The sequence below is a fragment of the Kryptolebias marmoratus genome, linkage group LG2 (assembly GCF_001649575.2).
Source record: "Kryptolebias marmoratus isolate JLee-2015 linkage group LG2, ASM164957v2, whole genome shotgun sequence".
NCBI lineage: Eukaryota > Metazoa > Chordata > Actinopteri > Cyprinodontiformes > Rivulidae > Kryptolebias > Kryptolebias marmoratus.
In genome coordinates this window covers 17,621,841-17,642,139 of record NC_051431.1, presented here as the reverse complement: position 1 = coordinate 17,642,139, position 20,299 = coordinate 17,621,841, and the positions used below count along the sequence as shown (strand labels likewise).

At 39.5% G+C, this 20,299-nt stretch overlaps 1 protein-coding gene across 5 annotated transcripts in view; it reads right to left on the bottom strand.

Annotated features, from left to right (window-relative positions):
* The window catches only part of LOC108240492 (SPHK1 interactor, AKAP domain containing), a 128,219-nt gene that overhangs the window by 33,976 nt on the left and 73,944 nt on the right, over window positions 1–20,299 (bottom strand). For 4 of the 5 annotated variants that reach the window (XM_037973139.1, XM_037973144.1, XM_017424019.3 and 1 more), the window contains exons 3-4: window positions 4,215–4,317; window positions 654–764 (exon numbers count right to left, since the gene is read on the bottom strand). In XM_037973139.1, coding sequence (XP_037829067.1) covers window positions 654–764; window positions 4,215–4,317 — 214 coding nt within the window. Of the gene's footprint in view, window positions 1–653; window positions 765–4,214; window positions 4,318–6,136; window positions 6,496–20,299 lie in introns of those variants that run through there. The other variant, XM_037973157.1, reaches the window with a different exon arrangement.

Here is a 20,299-nt window from a genome sequence, read left to right as displayed (position 1 = left end):
TATTCCGCGTGACGCTTCTCTCAAGCTGTCAACGAGCCCAGGAGCGTTTCCCGAGCTACAATCAGCTTAGCAGGCTGAGTTCACTGCCCTCTCTGTGTAGGTGCACTTAGCTTCACCTGAACCTGCACCTTAAGGTGACGTCGGTGGACTGATGCTTCTCATAAGTCTGCTTTTTTGCTTTTGCTGCAACACTGAGGATTCTTTCTTCCACATCAATACAAAAGCATGCAGTAATGTGGGAAAATGACTAAATAGAGACAAATAAACTTTCTATACAGAGAGTAAATTAAGCCATCCAAAGATAAGTTATGCAACTGCAGCCATTGTGCTGGCCACATGCTTTGTCAGCACGAAGCATAAACACAAAGCTCAGGAGCCAAAGCTTTCAGCTAAAAGTAACACCAATAACCTGCTGTATGAACTACTTTTCCTCCCTTTCTGTGCCTACAATCCACCCAGCAGAAGCAGACAACAGAGGATTTTTAAATGTCATTATGTGTCATTTTCCCCCCTGAAATTTCAAATTGTTTACTTGCCGTTGTTCAGGGCCACAAATAATACCTCCTGCAGCTTAAAGACAAGTAGCCGTGATTCGGCCCAGCTTGGCTGCCAAAGCGATGTGCGTGTTTCTTCACTCGCAGTATGCTACTCACCATGGTGCAGCTGCCCTCAGCGTCGTTGTCCAGCAGGCCCAATCTGCACAGAGCCTTCTCATTCCTCAGCCAGTACTCGGACGAGTCCAGCACACTGTTACTGCACAAAACCTGCAGCACACACACACAAAAACTGCTAAGGAGCACAGAAAACAGAAGAAAAACACAGCGGAAAATGGCACATATTCATCTTTTGACCTAGATCCATCAGTGTTTGTGTGTTTTACTTGATTTATTTTTTTTAGGATGATGGGATCGTGCAGCCTTTTCCCAGGATCTGTTCCAGTATACCGAGAGAGTCCAGTGAATGTGCTCCAGTTAATACAACATTTTAATAAAACCTACACTTCAACAGCTGTTTTTTGCTGTAAGATATATCTGTCGACATGAAAAAGTCCTTACAAGAATGAAATTAAAGCTTTCTGTAAAGCTTATCACATTAAAGGGATAGTTCAGATCCTTTGACGTATGTGGAAAGAATAGAAATAATCAATATCATCGAAGTCAGAGCAAACAAAACTAAAACGCCATTAGGTTTAAACAATAAACATGCTGTTTTAAGTTTCATTATAGAAAGAGTGCTTGTTGATGATGGCAGATACACTAGAGTAAAAGTCATTGTCACAATGTCCCAGCAATGAAAATGTCAAGTATATGTTGTTTGGAGTCAGAATGTGTCCAAACATGTGAAGACAGTGTCTATTCATGTCTTTGTGTGTGAAGAATATTGTGTTAATTAAGTATGATTGACGTCAGAAAGAAGTATGAAAAAAGCTAAAGTATTGGTGCTCATATTCTGGAACGAAAGATCCCTTTTGTAGGACTGTCCAACCATACAAAACAGTTAATTGTTGAGTAATTGTTCTGACAAGAAATCTGCCAGCAGCTGTCAATCTCTAAGTGTTTTGTTAAATTATGAAGCAAAAATACCGCTACAGTAGCATGCCTGTTGTAAATAGCTCTTTGAACGATCTCAGTTTGGAGAAATAGAGTTTAATTCTGGCGAAGTTGACGAGCTAACAGCTCATCCAAGCAGCGCTAAGACCAAAGTGGATTGCTATTGTCTTAAAACAACTCCAGTCTGTAATATTTCAATATTGGATGGTGGTTCATGCAAACACCATTTTATAAACCTTCACATTGCTGTCAGTTACACATTACATGGTTATTGCAGCAAAAATATTTGAAAATTCCAGCTTCAGACTGCAACAAAAGTGCTACAGCTAGCTGTCGCTAAAACAATCAGTCTAGTCAGAATTAAACTATTTTTCTTTTCAAATTATGTTCATTCAAAGAGTTATCTGCAACAGGTAAATCAATAAATGTTTATAACTCTTCCATAGAAATCCACTTAAAATGGTTTGAACTATCACCTTAACATAGTGTGACTGTGCTATATAATTCTATGAAATATAGAAACAATTACTGTATATCAATACTCCCTTTATCGTGAAAGGGAAATCATTGCTCCTATTAATTCTATTGTTTCTATAGCCTTGCTATATTTGCTGTATTTGTTGCTGCTGCACATGTGGAGTTGTCACCAGAATCTCATCGTATGAAAGTAAAATGACAACAAACTTCTCTTGGTAATTATTTTTGTATTTAGAAACACTATTCGCAGAATATGCAGCCAAAGTACAGTGTAGCAGGTACGCATTATGCCTGAAGCAATGAATCTTATGCAATTACTTTGACACACAACACTTACATGCGCGCTGCTCATTCAACGGGAGTATTTTTAGTGACATGTCATGCCCCCTCGCGTTCGCACCCGCTGTAATAAGCCATCTGCGCAGGCCTTCGGCCAGGTAAATGCGATGTCCGAGTTCAGCTGATTTCCATGGGAGTGATAAGACCGAAGGCTGCCAGCACCTTTCATTCAAGCCTACAGCCCAATTATAAGAAAAGCATCACCTTGTCTCTGCAGGACATTCAACTGAAAGATGGTAAAAATCATGAGCAGGGGCTTAATTAGGAACACACGCACGCCATGCTCACATATTGTACAGTCAGACACATAAGAGTAGACCTGCACACACTCTGAGAGGAAATTCAATCTAGCCACCACCTCAGCCCACTGATCTGTACCATTTCCCATCGTGTCTCTGTGGCACTGGGTGATGATAAATCTACTGAACCGAGCTCGGGGTCTGACCGTTGCTCTTGTTACACAACCTCTGGGTGTCACTGGCTCCCATGTGGAGGAGAATAATATCTATTGCACAGCTGGAAACACACAAAGAGAAGTCAATGGACAGACAAATATGATCTAAAGGTGAGGGAAAACATCTAGTGATCAAACATCAGGTACAGCGGGGTGAAAAATTGTTCAAGCCGCTTGGTAGTCTTTCTATTTTGCTGCCTTGCAACGAGTAATTTAAATTATTTTCAATTTAATTTATAGACCTGCACAAAACACTGCAGATTTATAATGTAAAATGGTGCGGCATCTCTATTCTCTACACAGGTCAGAGACAATATTCTGGAGAACTACAGATCATATTATAAATTATTATCGCAAAACCTGAACATCCCACAGAGAACCTTTAAATCCATTATTAGAAAATGAGAAGATTAAGCCACCACAGCAAAAATACTTAGCCCGGGTCATCCACCAAAACTTACAGACAGAGCAGGGCGGGCATTTAATCAAAGATTCAACCAAGAGGCCAAAGATAAAGAAAAAGATGGAGCTGGGAAGCATTTCTGTAGAGATGGGAGGATCTCTCCACAGGACCGCTGTAAGCTGCACAGAGCTGGGATTGTTGGAAGAGTGGCCAGGATAAAAACAAAACAAAACAAACAAACAAACAAAATAAAAATGTAAAAAACAATAAGGCAGACTTTAAAATTTGTAAAAAGGTATACTGGGGACTCCACAAACATGTGAAAAAAGGTGCTTTGGTCAAATAAGATTTGAAATTTTGGGGCTTTCAGGACAACAAATTGTCTGCGACAAACTCAACACCTCTCTTAACACCTCTTAACACCATATCAAAAACACAATTCGCACAGTGAAGCATGGAGGTGGTAGCATAATGCTCTGGGAATGTTTTTCAATGACAGGGGCTAGAAAACTGGTCAGTGTTGGAAAAGAAGATGGATAATATAAACATTTTTTTGAGGGAAGCATATCTGAGCCTTCCAGATATTTAAGGAGTCAGAGGTTCACCTACCACCAGAACGATATTCTTAAAGACATTGTTTACAGCAACACTATAGTGGTTTCAGAACAACCAGTTAAATGTCCTGAAACGCCCAGACGTCAACCCAACTGAGAATCTCTGGTTTTATTTAAAGACTGTTGGACACAAGCAGCGCCCATCCAACCTGAAGCAGCCAGGGTTATGTACAGGTTTTTTTTTTATTTGTTCCTGTCTTGTTTATTTTATAAAAAGTTAGTTTTGCATCTTCGAATCAGTAGTTACATTGTGTAAATTAAAAAATAAAACCCTCCAAAGTGAGAAGGCAGCAAAACAGGTTACCAAATACTTTTGGGGTGTAGGTATTGGTACACCTGCCCTGACACGAATGCACGAGGCACAGCTCTGTTCTTACCTTCTTACAGGCGCTGATGGACGAGGCCACGGTGCTCTCTGTGCTGCGTCCCTCCACGTCAACGGACTCCGAGCTTTCAAACATGGCAGACGACTGGAAGTTACTGCGGAGCAAAAAGGGCGCAGGATCGACATCGTCAGGGCAAGTTCTCTTCAAGTGTTCAACAACTCTAGCTTTAGAAAAACAACTAAAATCATTATATTGTAGAGCTTAATACACTGAATTAACCGCACAGCTATCACCAGCGAGGAGAGTTATAACAACATTCACTGCTAAATAATTTGCTTTGTCACACAGTAAATAAATTGTTTTGAATGTCCCAGTTTTTACTTGTAAAACGTGACCAAAGTGACATCCCTGATGACTTATTGTTAAGCTTTATGTGTCTGTTCAAATGTCAACACCCTTTTAGTGCATATAATTAATGAGAAGCTGTGTGTGCATTGTGAACGTTCTCTGCGTGAACACACATGAGCAGATCTCTGCTTTGCGTTGCAGAGCTCTCCACCTTGTCGCAGAAGGCTGACTGATACGAACAGATACATCTTTTTCTGAAAGCAAAGGTGTCAAAACAAGATGGCAACTGTTGCAAATAACTTCAGGAAACGAAGACCGCAGCAAGACAGGGACAGAAAAAAACAGGCATGACCTCAATTTGGTGAATAAAATGATGTTACCTAACAAAATATGTAATGATGAAACACAAAAACACAAGGCAAACTCAGAACTTTGAGCAATAAGGCGTCATTATCCTCTGTGAATGCTTTCACTGAGATAAGCCTAGCCAACGCTTATCTCCAAGTGCATTAATGAGGATCAATTTGGAAAATGAAGAGGCTGGGCATGCATATTTAAACAGGAACATCTGGGTTTTTTTATATAATCGACACATTTCAAAGCAAATCAGAAGCAATCCCCCTTAAAAAAAAACCTTCGGGGATTACTGTAACTATCCATCTGCAGTTACTGAACCTGTCTGCAGTGAATAATTGTGCCTGAAAAAGAGTGACTTTGATAAGGGGAGAAAACAAAAGTACTGCAGATAAATGGATTTGGTATGCTTTAAAATAGGTCTCTGTATCTGCAAGGAACACATCAGAACACCCATCCACACAGTGGAATGGTATTTTTTTTTGGATGCTTGCATATGGACAGAATCACGCAGTGCAAAATGGAAGCAAAAACACGAGAAAGGGAAGCAAAATGACAACACAACGCATCACAAACGGATCTGCAAATTCAGCTTCTGAATGCTTTCTAGTTTGTTTGTTGTTCCCCCCCTCCACAGGAAACGGAAGAGGACCAGTGGAGTATAATTGCCACGCGCGACCTCGTTTTCCAATCTTGTGCGCTTGTCACCCTCTCCATCACGACGCGCGTAATGACTGACAGCTTGGTGCGCTCTCGTGCTCCCGGGGCTCCCGCTTCCCCGTCTCGACAAGAGGACACAATTAACTCCTGACTACTTGAAATAACGTCTGCTTTTGAAAGCCCATGAGCCCCCCCGCTGTACATCTTGTTTGCGTCCATTCTTTATGCGGATCCGCAGCCTGCAGGCGGGCAAACTTTCGGTTCAGATTCCACTGCCTTCTTGGGCAGCACAAACAAGGCTGCGGGATGCTCTTCATCTTAGTTTTAATCTGCACCAATTAGATCTGGACGAAATATTCAAAAGTTAAGCGTAAAAACTTGTTTCTCTGGGAAACGTGATGCTGTTGTTTTATGTCTTCACAAGCTGATTACACTTAAATTCGGGTGTCAATCCACTCCTCCTGACATGATCCACATTCTGATAAATTAAGTACAAGTTGTGCCACAAATGCAACCATTTGTTCAGTTTGACAAATCAGACATCCAACTGAACCAGAGGTAGACGTAATGATATTTTGTTTTGCCATGATTTGATTTAAGCAGCGTCTTACCTCGGGGTTTTCAAGCGGCACTTTGCGCCTGCCATCCTCTTGAAATAAACCACCCCCAGCTGCTCCTCAAACGGTGCGGTTACTTCTTCCTCCGTTCGGGCAGGAGGACAAGGAGCGCTGCAGCCTCGACGCGTAATTGTCCCCGGGACGGTCCTCCGGTCCAGATGCGCATCCCCGTCTGAGCACCAAAGGAATCCCAGACTGGATTTCAGCGTGACTGGAGAGGTGGGCTGAGCAGCAGCAGCAGTAGCAGCAGCAGCAGGAGGAATACTCCTCTCTGCCTGTCCTGCGCGTCTGTCCGTCCGTCTGTGAGCGGAGCGCCGAGTGGAAGCGCAGGAACTCTGCGTCGAGCTGCACGACGCAGGCAAGAGCACGGAGAGCGCACACGCCGGGTGACGCACGCGCGTGTATACAAAGAAGCGTACGCGGCGAGCCTCCGCAGTGACACGTTATGATAGGATGAGTTATTTCAAGGCAGGGGCGATCCTAGAGCCGGATCTTCAGGGGGGTCTGAGCCCCTCAGGCGCTCCTGTAAGTGCCTCCTCTACTGTGACCATCTTACTAGAAAACAGTTTTTCATACATTGTACTTTAATTGTTTTATTTCTCTCAACTTCTGTTATTTACTACTTGTGTGTCATTGTTGATTTATTGTCCCTCAGCATGGGCTATGATGTAAACATAGTCCATGCATGAAATGCTGGATTTTGATGAAACTCTTAGAAAATAATTGTTGGATATGCAAGTATAACTGATAGGCTTTTGGAGTCAATCTGCCACAGCTAATTGACTGTAGCAAACATGAAAATGGGGATAATTCAGTCAGTTTTATAGAAACTGAGCTAAAATTTGTTGTGGTAGTAGCTGAGAGTCATCCTCATGACATAGTCCAAGCACGGACAGATCACACAACAGCTTTGTTTAAAAGGCAAAATTGTGGAAAAAAAAAGTAAGAAAATAGGAATCGTTTCTATTGGTCTCACTCAGCTCTGAGTGTTTCTGAGCAAGTGACTAGCATGATGGGCAGCTTTGAAAGTCCTACTTTTGTTTGTACAGCCGCTGATTATTTTGTTGCCCATTTCTGCCTACGTCATTACCGCCTCAGCCCACTTTGTACTCCGCCACAATGTGGTAAATTTAATCTGCTGGAGTACACTTTTGAAATCAAAACGGGCCCATTTAGACCAGGTTTTAAAGATTAGTATAGATCATTAGTGGGGTTTTTTAGACCTGGATATTACCCTGCAGTGGCGCAAAAAGTGGGTATGCAGTATATGCGGCACATAGGGGCGCGTGGTACAAGGGGTACCAAAGCAATGACGAAAAAAATTATTTCTAGTTGGCATTTTCTGTATTTAACAGCTTTTTGTGCATGTATAAACGACATGATCAATAACAGGCACGTCACTGACTAGGCGCCCCTCCGCTCCTTCAGTGAGCTCGATTGTTTTCATTTGAATCGTGTTGTCATCTGATGACAGGGAGCTAAAGATGAAGAGTCAGAAAATGGAAGAGAAAGAAGGATAAAGATGTTGTAGGGATGAAAAAAGGCTTTTCAAAGTGGTTGAAAGACAGCAGGTAAGTTCTGTCAGAGCATCAAGAGGAGGCTTGGAAATATTCAGGTTAGCTAAAGCTCCTAGTAAAATGAGAAGTTACAGCTGTGTACTGATCAGTATTTACAATATCATGACAAAAAGATAAAGGTACTTGTTTGTGGTTATTTTGTTGTTCAGTCAGTAATCATTTGTTTAACTTGATGGTAAATAGTAAAGCAGATAAATTATAGAACTTGGGAGTTTAAAGGTCTTCTCTGCTCTGGGATATAACACTACAGAGCTGTTAGGATGTATCTGATAAGTCTGATCAGATGCAGCGTCCGATCACTAACTGATATCCTTCAAGGATATAATTTAAAATTAAAATTCCATGTTTTTTATATGTGGTTTGACTGCTGTATTTTTAAAACCTCCTTAACACAAAGTTCATGTCAGCTGTGAGGATAAATGGTAAATGGACTGTACTTATATAGCACCTTTCTAGTCAGGCTACTCAAAGCGCTTTACAACACAATCTGTGCCCTCATTTACCTAAACACACACATTCATACAACACTGAATCTCCACAAAGCTAATCTGAATAAATCATTCTATGAAGACTAATCAGTGTTTTAAAATCCATTCATACACCGATGGGGCGCGCATCAGAGGCAGTGAGGGGTTGTCTTGCCCAGGGACACTTCAACATGTGACTCCTGCCAGGAATTGAACCTCCAACATGCTATAGAGGAGACCAGTGATGATATCATTTAGGAATAATTTAACTAGTCCTTTCGGGAAAATTAGTGCAGGCAGACATGGCGAGTCAGTCACCACAGAGGAGAATGTGGAACAGAGAGGTGCAGATGATGATGAAGAGGAAGAGGAACAGAGAGGTGCAGAGGAGAGGATTGAGGCAAGGCCTTACTTAGAAGATCCATCTGAATGGCCTTCACCACACAAAATGGGCGACTCATTAAGGCAGTACGGCTGAGAGTGACCTACAGAAATGTTCTGATAGGTCATACCCAAGATCAGGTATTCTATTTTATAAGTCCTGTCTTGAAGAATAAATTTTTATTCAACAGGGGAAAGAAAATGGTAGATGGGGGGTGGGGGCTGTAATGTGTCTGTATATCCCTCAGAGAGTAGGTATTTGCACCCCTGTTAGCCTGGGATGTTTGCTGTTAGAAGAGAGCTCCCCTGCAGGTGTCAAATGCGTCTCTACACTCCTAAACCCGTTGGAGCTGCCTACAAAAAAACTGGAATGAGTTTGGGACATCTGTGGTGACAACACTGGGTTATTTTGAGAGAAAACTTATTGTATAAATTATTTGAACATGTTCAAAACTCAAGTAACAAAACTGCATGCAACTCCTGCAAAACTTAGAGAACCCCTGAGAACATTTCCAGACACTTTGGAGACTCCCTTGTGAATGCCTTTTTTCCGTAACCCAGAGAGATACTGCCTTTAGTTTCATGTAAAATACTAAATGTATTGGTTTATCTTCTTGCAAATGAACCTCTGTGGATTGTTTATGACCAGGCTGGAGGTGCGCAGTCTTTCAGAACTACTTTCTTAAACAAACAGCTGCATCCTGGTCTTCTGCAGATGAGAGACAATGAACCAAAACAGATGCCAGAAGCTGCAAACGCTGCAACCAAAAACAGTGACCAAAAAGACTAAAAGTCTAACCACATTGTAGGTTTGTTATTGCAAGCAGCTTTCAGTCTGTACACCCTCACGTTTTTCAAATGCTGCAGTTTTAAAACTGAAAGGCCAGTCGATTCTTTAGTTAATATGTTCTAGGGATATTGCACAGATTTTTTTTTTACCAATACTCAGACTCCCATTTTACAGCAAACTCAAGCTCACACCAGAATCTTAATTGCCAATCAAGATGCCATGATCTTTCTTGACAGCAATAAAAGTCCCTTGGAAGTAAAATCTATATTCTTTGTATCTGATGGTACATTTTTTCTCTCTCTCTTGGTTCCTTTTAGCAGTAACTAAATATCAGGTGGGGGCCAAAGAAGATGTGACCTCTATTTTATACTGAAAACAACATCAGGGGAGTGAAGTGAAGGCATGAGAGGGAAGAAAATAGTGGATCTGAAAAATTCACTGCGAAGGCGGGGGTCCTGATGAGGCACAGAGAAATACAGGAAACTTGTGTTTTAGTGGATCCCTATGGTGGCTAAAGTGCTGGCCTCGTTGCTGGAAAGATAATTTATCCCTGAGGAAATCCATCAAGTACTCCAAAAAGTAGATATTTTTATTATCATGCTGTTGTGCTATATTCTTTTAGATGCAATTTGTGTTTTTATTTTCCAATCTTTAAAAATATACAAAAAAAAACAAACTTTGGTTACAGCAGCCTTACTCTGGTAATGTGCATAAAGTGAACATGTTAGCATTAGCGTAGTGTTTTAAATCTATTTTAAATCTATATAGACAATCATACATTTCCCGTGGGGGAACACATTTGATCGTGCCGCTTTAAAATGGTTAAAGGGATAGTCTGGATCTTTAAAAGTAAAAGGCACAACAGGAATGCTGTCATTGAAAGAGAGACAACTGAAAACATATAAGATTCAGCTGTAGCACTTTTGTTGCAGCTTGAGGCATTTCCTGCTTAATTATTCTAATATTCTGCCAGAATATTCATGTCATGTAAAACTTGTACTAGTGTAAAGGTATAAAAAATATTGTTTACATAAATTGCCATAAGATTTCTGAGATTAGAGTTGTTCTAAGATGGCAGCAATCCACATTGTTCTTGGCCTAATTGTTTGCTCATTAAGTCCATCAAAGTAAAGCCACAGCAGGTAAGATATTAACTGTTTATAACCTTTCCACAGACCCCCCACCCTAAAAGATCTGAACTTTAGCTTTAGCCTAAAAATATTTCTTTGACTAAATAAAAATCATGTTAAAAAGATATGTACTTTTATCCAGTCAGATTTTAAGAACTATGCTTCAGATATATTTTGGTAAATATTGTCCTATTAGGCTAAAAAATGTAAAACAAACAAACAAAAAAAAAACAGTACTGATATAACCAGACTTGATGTCCTCAAAACAGTAAATCACAAATTCATGGGTGACATTGAGGTGAAAAAAAAAGATTTACTAGCTAAATTTTTTCAATTACAATAAAAAAAATAAAAATAAAGACATAAACAATAAACAATTATATTCCTAAAAATGAACCTGACAATGGGAAATACCTGTTTCATACAGAAAAAATTTGACTATAAATCTGAAAGTTACTATTAAATTGTCAGAAAAAGTTTCAGAGTTTCACCCTAACATTAATTATTGCATAATCCCAAACACAATATAGGAACACTGACTCATCTGAGGGTTTCTGTCTGTTCCTTTATGGCTAATTTATGCCTGACAACTGAACGAAAGACAAGAAATTCACTTGTAGTTTGCATTTTGAATTAATATAATTATGCTGGAGGTTTTTTTTGAAAGTGCCCGGGTGTTGGAGCTATGTGATGAATAGTATGTGTGCACAACACACTGCAGCTTGGGCTTCGGCTGTTTCTTCAGAGTCCAACAAACTGAATGTAAAGGTTTTACCAAGGAATTATGTGCTTTGAAAACCAACTACAATTTGTAAGTCAATCTTAAAACATATGTTACTTTTGCAACCATTTAAGAGGCCTAATTGACAAACGTGCATTATTTTTGAATGTAAAGTATGAAAGATGGAGTTTGACGCAGTTTTGCTTTCAGCCCAATCGAATCACAAAGATTTTTTGAGATTTTACTGTTTGTTGTATGAGTGACCTTAAAAGTCGACCCAAATAGAATCCCCTCGATCACCTGCACCGTCTAAAAATAGATGTGGGACCAAGAACATCTATACAAGCTCACCAGAATATGAGCCTGGTTATAATTAAAAGATGCCACGATAGAATACAAAAATATAACACAAAATGTGTGTTATATGATAAATAAATGGTCATTTTGTGTATTAAATTTGCAACGTGTTTTATAAAAGCTGACACTTTGGGTTTTTCAACCATTTTTCTTTTTTGTCTTTTTCTCAACACACTATTGATTGGATAGGAGCCACAGTTTAAACGGAGGGACTGGTACATGGTACATGGTAGGAAGATGAATGTAGGTTTCAGCAGCTCAGGACTTTGGGCGTCATTTATTGTGTGTTGTTTGCTTCACCAAAGACTTTCAGTTGATCGCAGGTCTGGACTGAATGGAGAACCCAGACTATTACTACCGAGCATGCTGCTGTAGGAAAAAAATAATTTATCATCTTGCTGAAATAAACAGGACCCCCCCCCTCCCTCCTTAAAAAGTGTATTTTTAATTTTATCATGATATTATCATTATCACTCATGGTAGCTTCAGAAGTATATGCTGGTGACAAATCACATACTACAGCTAATCTTTGACAGAGGAGATGCTGTGCACATGATTATTTTTTTTGCCTGCTTCCAAGAAAAGTGGGTGATCATGTAATTGCCTGTGTCTGAAAGTGTGTGTTTGTTTGTCTGTCTGTCTCTAGCAAAATATCTCATGAATTGCTGGACAGATTTTAATAAAACTGTTAAACGTAAATACTGGATGTACATCTACAGCCCCTATTCCGAAAGAGTTGGAACATTGAGTAAAATTTAAATACATATAGAATGCAACGATTTGCAAATCTCACAAACCCATATTTTATTCAGTAAACACATGAAATGTTTAAACTAAGAAAACGGAACCATTTTTTAGGGAAAAATAAAATAATTTTGAACTTGATTGAAGCAACACATCTCAAAGAAGTCGGGACTTGGGCGACAAAAGGCTTTAAAAGTGGGACAATAAGAAACACAACATCCCAAAGTTTTTTTGAATTGGGGTTTTACTTCTGAATAACTTTTAGAGGTGACTCGACTCAAGCTGGCCGTCACAGTTAATCGACAACAGCCAACACAAAAATGGCTATAACTCAATTTCAAAGATATTGAGCAGAATTTTGGTGTGGTAGTAGCCAAGGTGTAGCCAGACTTAAAAAAATACTGAGGTCAACCACTCATTATCCCCCTGCACATCAGTTACAATGAAGACCAAAACTTAATTAAAATAGAAGCATTTATTTACAACAAGTGACTTGAATGTGTATATGACATGTATTTGTATGTGTTTGTAAATTTTTTAAAAAAGCGTTGTTTTGATTAATTTCTTTATAATATACACAGCAGAAAAATACTGAGGTCTGGACCTCGGTGTCCTCAATGGTAGCTACGGCCCTGGTAGTAGCTGAGAGTCACCCCCCCAACTCATACTCTTATCAGATTTATGTAGCTAATGGATTGGACCCAGAATGCAGACTGACACAAATGGCTCAGAAGAATAAACTTATTTATTAATATAACAAAACAAAAAGCTGATGAGGCAGCAAAGCTAAACAACAGAGGGCTCAGAAGGAGACACAAGGAAGTAACAGACTGCAGCATGAGCTCACAATGAACCAGTGAGGAAGGGAATTTAAAGACTGAGGCTGATGAGGAAGTGGACACAGGCGCAGATGGGTGCGGCAGGCTGACATGGAAAACTACTGACTGAGGGAGAACGAGGGATGGCACAAGGAGCAAAACCATACAATAATATATAGTAACATGAAATGGAAGTCTCTAAACTAAACGTGAAACTCAAACACACTAGATAACAAAAATAACTCAAAAACATCCAAACATCCAAATCCGGACAACTCTGAGCTCTAATGTAATGTGAGACATCTATGTTTAAAACTCTGGCATTCAAAGTGGCAGAAGACATGCATTTCTTCAAGCAATGCTACCTGTCAATTCATAAAGGTTCTTGTCGAACCACACAACAATTTTACAATTTTATTTGTTTTGGGTTTTTTTTACTCTAAGCGAGTTTGAGCAGCTGGGTTGATGGCTGAGCTTTAGTGTTCAGGTTATCGTTTACCAATTGGAGGCTCATGGATTTCCTCTTTAACCTTTAAGAAGACGCATACAAAAGTCTCCATTTACTATGATTAACCAACTAGCCAAAAACAAATAAAACAAACTGTTTGACCTGAAGCTGCAAATTAATCTTCTCATGAAAGTGCTGTCTGTCCTCCGCTGACTCCCTCAGTGTTTTCCCTATTATAGCTCTTCTATATCTTTCGCTTCCTTTCTGTTACTGTTCGCCTCCTCTCGGCTTTTTCTGCCCTCTTTTGAATCATCCTCTGTGTCGCCCTTCACACATCTTAATCCAAAGGCCTTTCAGGGGGTGAACTAATCCACTGCGCACTTTCTTAAAATATAAGACGGAAGAAGTGAAAGTGGAGATGAAAGAACAGGCTCATCAGCAGAGACGAGGCATCCGGGGGAGCCGAGTGTGGAAACCAAATGCACAGAAAACCAACCGAGGTGCAGGCTCTCTGTCTCTGTCAAAAAAACCAACAAAAAAAAAAAAAAAAAACAGTCACAGCAGGGGTATTTTTATTCTAGAGGCATACTACAAAACAGATTTGTCACGTGGAAGGAGGAAAGTGAGGTGAGAGGATGAAGATGTGATGATGAATCTGAGCAGCTGTGACGTGAGCAGATATTTATAGAACATGGTTCAACCACTGCAATCGAAGGGCCTGAAGGGCTCACAGTTAGGTTTGGGTAATAAATAAGACAAACTGATATAATGAAATTGGATGGAGTGTATACTTACAGTTAATAAGTGGAGATTTTGTATTTGTGTAGTGATGTATTTGTGTCTGGATACAGACTTTAATGTGAGCCTCGAAAGAAAAGCCAGGCACTGCAGAGCACATTTTTACACATAGTTGTGCAAAAAATAAATCAGAAGTTCCAAAATGTTAACAATGAATGCATTTTTACATCATACAGATGGCGCAGAGATTGATCTGCAGTTGTGTCACTCCTCCAAATATAAAACTATAACACAAAAGACAGTAAACAAATGTTAAATACAGGAAACAATGACACTGGTGTTCACTGGAAGGAATGCATAACATCTGCTGCCTTGCACTCCAGAATTTAAACAATGATCTCATGCAATCTCAAAATATGTGATGAAGATGACTCTTAGCTACTCTTCTTCTTCTTTTGGCTGCTCCCTTTCTTCTTCACAGCAAGCACTCACACGAACGATTTGGCCATTGTTTTACGCCACAACCTGCGCTCGAACCTACAGCCTGAGGATTACAATGACCCTCAGCTGCTACTACTACACCAAATTGTAGCTCAATATCAATATCAAAACTGAGACATCTGGAGACAGTTTTGTGTTTGCTAAGGTTGATTGACTGTGGCAGCCATTTTAATCAGTTTAACCCTAAAAGTTAATCAGTCGTACAAACTGTTGTGGCAGCAATAAATTAATTTCCAGGCACTGTTAGATGAAAACACTCAAGCAGGTTTATTTATATAATGTGCACAGAATATAGAGAGCATTAAAGACAATGAACAATCAATATCAGAGTCCCAGGTCTGAACAGGGAAGCTCCGAATCAAAGCTCTGGTCCCCCAAGTCAACACAGGTGCTTTTATTAAAGATTTTGAAATACTGGACCAGAAGGAGGAGTTAGGGAAAGGCAAGTCAGTCTGGTTCCCAAGGGAAGAAAATTCAACATCACTTCTATAAACAAGTTCATTCTGTGAGAACCCATGGGACTTGGAACAGAAGTCATAACATTATCAGGACTTATAAACAACAGGTGTTACCCTATAGTAAATTCTGCCATTACAAACCACAATTAAAAATGTAAATGGAAACAGATGCAATGATTTGCAAATCCTATAAACTCTTATTTTTTTCTCAATGGGACATACTAAACATATGAAACACTTAAACTAAAAAAAATGTACTGTTCTATTTGAAAAAATACAGTAATTTTGAAATTGATGGTGGCAAAAGATCTCAACAAAGTTAGGACAGGAGCAACGAAAGGCTGTAAAAATAAGTGGTCTCAATAAGAAACAGCTTGAGGAGCATTTAGCAACCAGTTATGTTAGTTGGCAACAGGTCAGTAAGAGGAGTGGGCATAAAAAGAGCATTTTAGAGAGGCTGAATCTCTCAGAGGTAAAGATGAGCAGAGGTTCATCGGTCTGTAAAGAAACTGCACCTAAAAATAGTGGGGCAAAAAAACATTATTGAGAAAAGTTGCTGCCATAAAATTCAAAATTACCTCAGTTTTTCCTAAAAAACCTACAATGTCTGGGTATAATACTATAATACTAAGAGCCATCAGTATCTTAACTGCAATAAACAGCAGTCAGAACAATCGTATTTTAAAGAGTTGTGGAGGATTTTAAGCCAACATTTCTTCTGAGCAGGGTGTGTTTAACAGCAAATTTCTAAGCAACTCAAACTGAAAAACCTCCAACCATTTTGAGTAAATTCTTCACTACATCTTTCTAAACTTTAACAAAAAAATTGTTTACTTTGTCCATTTCATCTCAGCCCAACAACATCTGTGCTGGTAGAAGTAATTTCATGCCCAAAAGATGTCCAGAGGATCCTGCTGTGGATCAGCTTTGACTTGTTTTTCTAATCCCAAAACAAGAACTACAAGACTAAAATGAAAGAGTATAAAAATGAAAGCAACATGGCTTTGTTTTCTAGTTAAATAAGAGATTGTATGAGTCAAATAAAGCAGAGAAAGGTCTGTCGGTGAAGGGAGGCAACAATAACACACTAGACTGATCAGGAAGGTATTTAGCAGCCGCTAAATTAGCATAGTGACACAAACATTGTTTAAATGTAGGATTTTTGTACAAAACCTTCAAGAAGAAAACCACAAAAGGAAAGGACAAAATCAACAGAACAGTTGTGTGAATAGTCAGATTGTACATTAGCAGGTGACAGTGACCAGAAAGCGCCTGGAAATGAGCAAAAGCAGAATTTAGAAACCAATTCTGTGCTTAACGCCAAATATCATTATCCCTGAGAGGAAAGTAGTGGTTTAGGAACATAAGCTTGTAACTGTGGGTTGCATTCAGAGCCAGGCCTTATTCTGTAGTCAAGACTTTATGAAGATTGAGACACAGATGGAGTTCAGTACACTGACATATGCCCTTTTAGGTTGATTGAACACCAGATGCTCTCTGGACTGACTGTGGGCTTTTCACTGTGGATGCCAAGGGAGCTGCTAGAAAAGCCTTGCACTGGTAGAAGCAAAATGTTCTGTACCACGAGTTGGCTGGCAAATTGAATGAAATACAACTGTCAGGATTCAGTTTTACTGTGTGTTTCTTTTTGTATTTAGTGTTTCTGGTTTCTTTTGGTTTGGGTTTATTGTTGTCTTCACATTTTGTCCTGTTCTCTGTGCCTCTGTCATCATTCAGTCTATCTCTTGTCTGCCTGCCACGGCCATCTCCACCTGCCCCAAGCTTTGCAATCATCTCACCTGTGCCCACTTCCCCTAATTACCTCCTGTCTTTAAAACCCGGTCATGTCCTCTACTTGCTCGCTGGTCCGTTGTCGCTTCTTACGCTGTCTGGTTGTCCTACTCGTCTTGTGTCTCAGGTTTGGATGTAGTTATGTTTGGTTTTGTTGCCACATCAGCCTTTGTTTTCGATTATCTTTTATTTTAATAAATTAAGATGAGTCTGCGCTCTGGGTTCGCCTCCCTTCCCACCCATTGTGACAACAAGATTATCCCTGTACTGTTTAGTCCAAAACAAGCTGAAATGATATTAGCTACACTTCTTTTTTTATTTTTGTATTCAGGATGACAGTGTGCAACAGCAAATAACTCATAAATGAATGAAACATATTTAAGGCGAGATGAATGTCAGTCATGGTACCTATCACAGGTTTAAGGTAACAAAAAGTAATGCTAATAATGTAGGTGATGAAAAATACTTCCAAGTTAAGTCATATATAGATGAATATGGAAGGGCATTTGAAAACAAAGCCATGCACAAGTTCTGCTGAAGTCCAAATACATCAGCCAACCTACAAATTTAAGGTTTGCTGGGATTTATGGTCAAAATGGCACAAAATGGCACTTCTGTAGGCATACTTTTGTCTTCAAATGTGACAACACAAGCCTAAATGAACAAATAGAAGACTCAATTTAAAAAATAAAATGGAGCATTGTTGCTGCAACAATCAGTTTATTTGGAAAAAGCTCAGAAATCCAGGATTCTGTTAAATTATCAAAAGAGTTAAAACCTGTTAAAATATGAATTATCCATAAGATAAAATATGCATTTGACACTCAAAGTTCTGTTTATCTGATGTGTGATTAATTCTTCTTTCCACACTGATGGAAAAAAATGTGAAAGCGGCATTAAAGGATTAAATTAAACCTGAAACAATCAACTGATTTCCGTCCAAATTTAGCTGACAGAAACAAAATTACATTTTTGGAGTAATCCATTAATAATTTTAATAATTTAATCAGCCCCCCATTATTTATACAAACATCACAAAACTATGGATTAATATTTTTCAGCACAAAGATTTACAGCTTTTTCTCTCAAACTGTATCTTTAAGTTGTAAATCTATGGGTTTGATAAATTAATAAAGCTTGGGGACGCTTCCCACAGAACACTTTATTATTGATGACAGCCTTCCACAGGCAGCATGTTGATATGTGTGTCGGGCTTATGGGCCCTGAATGGAGAAACGCTGCTCAGTGTTTCCTTCTGAGTAACTCAACAGGGAGGTTACGACCAGGGCAGGTAGCTGTAGTAGCTCCAGACTCCCCACAGAAACAGGGCTGCAGCCAGATCAGGAAACTGGAAGCTGAAACTCTTTGCCCTGCAGCAGTCTGCTGTCCCTACAATGACTCACTGCTGTAGGCTGGATGGTTTATAAGACATAAAACTACTCCCCTTTAAAATCCTGAAAGATCCAAATAACTGTTTTGACACAAGGACAAACTCGCAAGTTCATGACCTTTGGGGCAATCCAAGGAGCTCGAAAGACAGTACTGGGAAGACAGTATTTACTAGCTAATGATAAATTCCCGGAAGCAATTAAAGTTAATGGCCTTGTTAATCCGATCCGACGCGGGCTCCGCTCACCTCTGATTTATTTTTGCTTAACCTTTTCATCTATGTTCTTTTCCACCTGTGCTCCCACGGTAATAGAAAATTATGATTATGCAACCTAATCACAGCGATCGTACGAAAAGGTTAATGATGGCTGGAGTTACTGATTTCGACACGGAATGACAATGAAAAGACAAGATGACAAAAGTTATTGGCAGCCATTTTAAATGTATGAAAAGGATTGTTTTTTTATTCTTTTCACTGACTTCCAAACATAATTGCTGTCATTATGGATCATATGATCTGAGCCGTAGGGCTTCTGTAGAGATAAAGTTTTCTAAAAGAATAAAACCTTTCTTTAGGTCAGTGAAACGCCAGTTGACTATTGAAATAAAGAAACAGTAAGCAGAAATTAAATTCAGGAATTTGTAGCACCGTTTTTGGCAGCCATAACTTGAATTATTGTCTTCGGCATGATCGGACCAGTCCCTCACACTGTTGTGGGAATCTTTGGCTCACTTTTCTTTACATCGCTCCTTTAAGTTCTTAGAGTTTGTGGAATTTTGTTTAATGCACATCTCTCTTTTAGTCCCACCACAGCATTTCAAATTAGTTCAGGTCTGAATTCTGTATTATTTTAATTTTCATGCACATTTGTGTGTGTACTTGAGATTACAGTCCTGCTGCATGTTCTCATTTTAGCCAACCATCATGAATCAGACAGATGGCCTCACATTTCGCTCAAAAGTAATTTAATATACTCTGCAGTTCATGGTTTATTCAATGCCCAGGTCCTGTGGCTCCAAAACAAACCCAAATCATCATTCCTCCACTACTGCTTGACAGCTCGTATGAGATGCTGATATGCTGTGTTTGCTTTTCACCAGACGTGGTCCTGTGCATCACGATCAATCATCTCCACTAGGGTTTTAGCTGTAGTAGGCATGTGCTGGTTTGTAAAAAGAACAGTTCCTGCAGAATGAGCTGTTTTAAATAACTAGTCACAGACGGTGTTGGGATTTCTAAGGTTGTCTTCAGTTCATCCTCTCCCTTTGATAATTGCAGCTGTCAGTCAGCTGTGCATGGCAGCTGGACTGTCCCCCTTGTTGGAAAAGGCAAGGTAAGCTGTTTGGAAACTTTTTAGATGGCAAAAACCTCAGACCACTGGCTACCAGATAAGTCAATACTCAAGATTTCACATTTACAGAAAAAAACACTTATTGTTTTTAAAAGAATCTTATCTTGAGACTGGCCTGGCAGCTGAAGGAGGAACAGCTTGTCCTGCTCGCTCTCGTCCTTACTGATAACTGATAACTTTGCCTGTGAATTATTTTTAAAGTCACAGTTTTTATAATTATATTTACATTATCGACATCATTACTGGATTACTCCAAACCTTAGGACTGGGAGATTTTCTCACTTTTATTTTCATTTTTACCTTACTTTTCTTCACCTCCAAGTTGAACTAGGGCACAATGCCCCCGTTCGACCCCAAGGACATCAGCAGTATTCTACAAAGACTTCAGTTTTTAGAAATAAAGATTCAATGGCTGGAGGTGAACTTTGAGATCAACGCTACCTGTGGAAATGAAACAACTCTTCCTCAAATCAGCGGAGAGGTCGTACACCCCGC